Source organism: Mus pahari, chromosome 10, assembly GCF_900095145.1.
Source record: "Mus pahari chromosome 10, PAHARI_EIJ_v1.1, whole genome shotgun sequence".
Classification (NCBI taxonomy): domain Eukaryota; kingdom Metazoa; phylum Chordata; class Mammalia; order Rodentia; family Muridae; genus Mus; species Mus pahari.
Window position 1 is genome coordinate 111734441 of NC_034599.1, and position 6469 is coordinate 111740909.

Consider the following 6469-nt stretch of genomic DNA (forward strand, 5'->3'; position numbering starts at 1 on the left):
TAAAATACCAGATTTGTAACAGATACTAAATATTAGTGCCTGCTCAGAGGATAGACGGAAAATGGATGGATGGATGGATGGATGGATGGATGGATGGATGGATGGATCAATAAATGGGTGGCTGTATTCTGAGAGGATGCAGCTTATTCTTCCAGTTGGTTTTCTGAAGATATTTTTTAAAGGGAACTTAAAGTTTGGTGTCTGAGTACATAGTTTATTTCACATGTGACCCGAAGCAAAGAACCCAGCTGTCAGTGTCACTGGGGAATTCGTAATTGGCATCATCCTTGGATAAAACACTGAGGGAGTTTCAGCCATCAGTTCAAATTTGAGGCAGTAGGCTGGGTCTGAGAGTTGCTAGTGAACTGCAGATTAGGAGAGCCACTACACACACACACACACACACACACACACACACACACACACACGTTAGCAAAGGCTGTGTTTCCTGAAACCTTATCTACTGACTCACTTTTCTGGTGAGAACGGTTGTCCAGCTGGAAGGTCACAGAAATTGATAATGACCAGGAGCGAGGCTGGTGTGGGGAGAGGGAAGGGATGTGGAGAAATCTCTTGAGCGTCTTCTTGGTCAGCACTGTCATTCCTGCAGCAGAAACAAGACTTCCCCAAGAAGAGGTCCTTCTGCGTCTTCTATTAGTAGGTCTGCCATTCAGTAAGATGCGTGGGAGCTAAAAGACTCCATCGCAGGTGGGAAGAGACAGAAATTCTAGTCCAGACTGGCTTTCTATGCCAGCCTTGTGAGCAGTTTTCCCAACAGAGACATAGAAGGTTGTTGACTGTTAATAGTAATTGGTTTGATTTGGATTCATTTAGTTTGATTTTTCCCATCAGGAGTCAAAATGCTCCCCCACCTGGAGAATTATAAGGAAATACATTACAGATGTCACACACATGCCTTCACACAGATGCCAATGTTAGGATGTTATATGGCAGGCTGTTGCTACTTCACTTTGTTAGGTTTGTTTTTGTAGCTCACTCTGTAGCCCTGACTAGCCTAGAACTCACAGACATCCATCTGCCTTGGCCCCAGGAGCCAGGTTTCACGTCATGTGACACTCCTGGATGCTTTATTGTTTCTCTGAGACCAGCTCTCACTGTGTGACCCATATTAGCCTAGAACCAGCAACTCTCCTGCCTGTGCCTCCTAAATTCTGGGAAGATAACGTTCAAGGGGAACCTGATCTTACAAGCTGCCTCTAAGAAGTAAGAGTGGGCGGCAGGAGCCGTTCTCCTGTTCGCCCATCCATGCCTTCAGTGGGATTCCCAGGCATGAGATTTGCATGTGGGGCCTCTGCAAATTCTGAGCTCTTGAGTTTTTCTTGAAATGAGTTGTTTTCCGTGGTGGCTGGACACTATTTCCTTTTCTTGTCTGTGGGTTGTTGTTGTAAATGTTGTCCTTTGGGAATCAAGAGTTGGCAACAATCTCTCTTCCAGTCTTATCTATTCTTTTTTTAAATCTTTCACTGAAGTTAAACAACCTAATGTGAAAAAGAACTAAAGGCCTGCTGGGCATGGTGTCGCACGCCTTTAATCCCAGCACTTGGGAGGCAGAGGCAGGCGGATTTCTGAGTTCGAGGCCAGCCTGGTCTACAAAGTGAGTTCCAGGACAGTCAGGGCTATACAGAGAAACCCTGTCTCGAAAAACAAAACAAAACAAAACAAAAAAAAAAAAAAAAAAAAAAAAAAAAAAAAAAAAAAAAGAAGAAGAAGAAGAAGAAGAACTAAAGGCCTAGCTTTCTAGGGGAAAGCTGGCTACAACTAGAGCTCATGCCTGCAGTTGTGTGTGAATGCACTGTTTGGGTGACTTTGATTGTTGCTGGCTCTGACGCCCTAGCCTCAGCTTCAGAGATCTGTTGAATCCCTGAATTTTGTTTCTCAGCCCCAGGCTGCCAGGTAGGGTTTTCTCCCAGGAATCCCGTTCTGATAATCTTTTCTAACTGACAAATTAAAATTCCAGCTTAGCATGGTAGAGCATGCCTGCAGTCCTAGCCTTTGGGAGTCAGGCAAAAGGATCAGGGATCCAAGGTCAGTGTGATCAGATTAATTCCAAGGCAGCCCAAGTGCTGAGAGAGAGAGGGAGAGAGAGAGAGAGAGAGAGAGAGAAGAGATCCTTTCTCAAAACAGAACTGAAGGAAATAATTCTGTAAGCTTCATTCATCCTTTTTCATTAAGAAAAAAATCTTTAATGACACACCTCTTAAACCTTGTCTATTTAAAGTATGCAGTTCAGTGATTTTAGAGTGTTTATAGAATTTAGAGTCCCATTACCTCAAAATAAAGAATTCACAGTTCTCAGTGGCTATATAGACATACCTTGAAAGTAGTTGAAATTTGTGCAGGATTGGCTCCAGACTCCACCAACAAAGCAAGTCATACAGTTTTTTAAAAAAAAAAAAACAATATTTATACTGTATGGTAGCACTTAAGTGTGTAACATAGTATCTAGAAAAACAAGAAGCATGCATTAATTAAGTGGACTGTATTGGTCAGCTGAGCATTGTTTCATCATTGTTGACCGGAGAGGATGTTGCCTCTCCTTGAGGATGCATGCTGGCCAGCCTGGCTGTTAGCTGTGATGTCTGCAGAATCGTGGTCCAAAGTTCTGACGATAACAGGGACAGTCAGTTCTATCAGCTGACTCTTGCACTCATAAAGAGTTCTTGAGAGGATAGCATGCTACTTGACATTCTACCTACAGGAGAAACACTTATAAAATTGAAGTCTGTCTTCTGGTATCTTCCAGAGCCTTGTCAGCCAAGTTCTAGACATGTTCTAAATCCCCCAGGGTCAGTTTAACAGCTTCACTGCATCTTAGCCACTGCATCCCATCTCCAGAAAACACTTCTTTTAATGCACGAGAGATAATTCCCCATCCATTAAAGTTTTGCTTTAAGGTGGCAGAAGTTTGTTCTTATCTTCAGGCTTCATTTCTAGACTGTCCTACCAACTCCCTCAACTATGTAGTGACCTCCTGCCTGGAAGTCTCAGATTCTGCAAAGTCATCCTTAACAGTTGGCATCAAGGGCTGGAGAGATAGCTCAGCGGTTAAGAGCCACTGACTGCTCTTTCAGAGGTCCTGAGTTCAATTCCCAGCAACCACAGAATGGCTCACAACCATCTGTAATGGGATCTGATACCCTCTTCTGGTGTGTCTGAAGACAGCTGCTGTGTACTCATATACATGAAAAATAAAGAAATCTTAAAAAAAAAAAAAGTTGACATCAACCCCATTCAGACGCCCATCACACTGATGTCTGACTTACCACCATTGATCATAACTGTTCTCAATGGCAAACACTTTCTTGATATTCAGTGTACTTTCCCTGTGGTTAGTTTAATCTAGGCACAGTCAAGTCTTAGTGAGTAATCGTTGCCCACTAGATGTGTCTGTAGAGAATTATCTTTATTTTAAGTGACTTGGAAAGGCCTGCCCACTCTGGGTGGTACCATTCCCTTGGTAGAGGGTCCTGGACTGTATGAGTAGAGAAAAGGAGCTACTAGTTTTTATGCATTGGTTCATTGCCCTCTGTTCTTACCTATAGATGTGCTAATGACTAGCTGCTTCCAAATTCCTGTATCTTTAACTTTTATAAGACAATTTGCTTTAACTTGAAATGTGAACTAAAACCACCTCCCTTGATGTGTTTCTCTAAAGATATTTTATCAAAGCAACGGGGGCAGGAACAAAGATCCATCAAGGGAATCAGGCTTTGGCAGCTATAGCCTTATGAAATATAATTCTGAAACAGTAAGACTTGAATGTCAAAATCAGTCCTCCATCCATGCACGGGCTGCAGACACAGTGCTGTGCGCAAGTGCGCAAACATCAGTCCCCTGATACATTCCACAGTGCATCCCTGTTCACAGCCTGTTTGCTTAGTTATTCATGTGTTCATCAGAGTAGCACTTTTAATTTCCTTAGAGAATGTTTCCTCTCTATTCACGACTTAATTGAATGGTGGGAGAGACCTGCCCACTGGAGCTCTTAGGTGGCCAGGTACAATGTAAGAGAGCAATAATCTTGGAAGGAATCTTCTCTTGGGGAATAGATCACAACAGTGGGTAAAACATGCAGGAAACATGTCAAAAGAAATTGCAGTTCAATCTTGGTTATTCTGTTATAGCACATGGGCTAGCTCAGTCTTGGTTATTCTGTTGCAGCACATGGGCTAGCTCAGTCTTGGTCACTCTGTTACAGTACATGTGCTAACCCAGTCTTGGTTACTCTGTTGCAGCACATGGGCTAGCCCAGTCTTGGTTACTCTGTTGCAGCACATGGGCTAGCCCAGTCTTGGTTATTCTGTTACAGCACATGGGCTAGCTCAGTCTTGGTCACTCTGTTGCAGTACATGGGCTAGCCCAGTCTTGGTTACTCTGTTGCAGCACATGGACTAGCCCAGTCTTGGTCACTCTGTTACAGCACATGGGCTAGCTCAGTCTTGGTTACTCTGTTACAGCACATGGGCTAGCTCAGTCTTGGTTACTCTGTTGCAGCACAACAGCTTCTTTCTTTCCCCTCCTTGCTTGGCTTTGAGATGAAGTAAAGAAGAAAAGGGAAGGGGTGTAAAGCTTTACCCTGATCTGACACAGAACTCAAGAAGAGATATGCAGATGTCATCAAACTGTCATCAGAATAACCTAGAGAGCACATTTGACAGCCCTTTGTAGGAATTAGAAAAGTTCATTTTGGGACCAGCCCCTCAGTCACTGAAGGACATCATTATCCCAAACTGTGCAAAGAATAAGTTTGGACCAGGCCACTGGGTCTCAGAGATGACTCCTGGGTGCAATGTATCCTGGGAAATGTAGATGTACCACCCCCACCCATCCCAACTGCTTCAGAAACACTGGCCCTCCCCATACCACCCTCCCGTGTTTGATTGTGCCCCCTAGATTGTTCTGATTTTATTCTAGAGTGCTGAGAACCCCTGAGCTTCATTTTGATATCTGAGTTCCCACCAACTATCATCAATGAATAAGTTTCTAGGTATGTAAAATTAAATATAATTTTTAGCAAGAAGAGTACAAGAAGATGCTCAGTTTTGTTAGTCTCCATTATTTAGTATTTCATTTCAAAGTCAGATCCGAGTGACGTACTTCTAGTTCAATTAAAAGCATATCTTGATGAAATAAAATCACATCCTAGATCCACACCATACTTCTGTGTATGTTTCAGAGACTCTTAAGGCATATGATGTATCACATAACCTTAAAGTTTTGTTTGTCACTGACACGTGTCACGTGCTTCACTCCACAGGTCTACAACATGGGTCCCAGCACCCTTCCTGGGTCATCTGTCAGCATCTCCTTCCCCAGCCGGCTGTCACCCGGTGGCGCAGAGATGTTTCAGGTCCAGGACATGGCGGTGAGTCCTCCATTGGTGTCCTCTGTTGGTTTCAGCTTTGCCGTGCCTGTTTGAAATGTGTATCCACTTACCCTGGAATCTCCTCAGGAGGTTCAGGAAGTCAAGGTGTTTTCACACTTAGGAGACATATCAGGGGAACCCTGAAGAAAGACATTCGTCTCTATATTGAAGCAATTTGGTTGATGCCACAAGAGCTTGGAAGGGTTGAGGAGGGGATGGTTATAAATTCACCCCCCATGGTGGCTTGTGGTCCCTCTGGAAACTCCTGAAGACTATCTGCAGTCTTGTGTGTGTGCATTTCCTTGAGAAGAGCCTCAACACTTGTAAAGATTCGCAAAGGGAACCGATACCCAAGGATTAAAGAGCAGTGAGGAAAGACGTGCATGATGAGCTTGAAACCCAAGTTCATGTGCAGAATATGAGGCCACCTGATCCTGTGTCACATGTCACTGACTTTGTCTGAAGGGACACTTTAAAAGCCATGTGTGGTCATTGCTACACACCTGCTTGAAAGTGTACTCTGTACTTCCAAGGATTTTCTCCCATCAACTTTCATCCTTATCTTCCCAACTGCTAACGGGCTCAGACCCACCTTATTTTACACTCCTTCCCTGGGGCTCAGCAAGACCCAGGGACCAAAATCTAGCCTGTGCTGATAACACCACCAGTTTCTCTCCAGGCCAGACCCCTTCCGTGAATTTTGGGATATACCAACCAACTGCATCAGTGTCTAACGGACTTAAACTCCAGTGTCACCCATCCTGGTCAGCTTGTTGTTGTTGTCGTCGTTTAAGACACAATCCTGTTGCTGGGGTAGATTATAAAGAAAGTAGGTTTATTCTGGCTTGTGGTACTGACCACAGTCTAGGGGATATGTCTCATATAGTGAAGACCTTCATGTCTGTATCCCAAGGTGATACAGATCACCATGTGACAGGAAGTTTGCACATTTGTCTTTTGTGTGTGCATGTGTGTGTGTGTGTGTGTGTGTGTGTGTGTGTGTGTGAGACACCCTACATCTATTTTCTTATTAGGTCACTTAAGCTGCCTCCTGTCTGATTCCTCTAATATAAGGAAGGATAG

General features: G+C 43.8%; 1 protein-coding gene across 1 annotated transcript in view; it reads left to right on the forward strand.

Annotated features, from left to right (window-relative positions):
• The window catches only part of Itga9 (integrin subunit alpha 9), a 293314-nt gene that overhangs the window by 236119 nt on the left and 50726 nt on the right, over positions 1 to 6469 (forward strand). The window contains exon 23 of the mRNA XM_021207169.2: positions 5279 to 5386. Coding sequence (XP_021062828.1) covers positions 5279 to 5386 — 108 coding nt within the window. The remainder of the gene's footprint in view (positions 1 to 5278; positions 5387 to 6469) is intronic.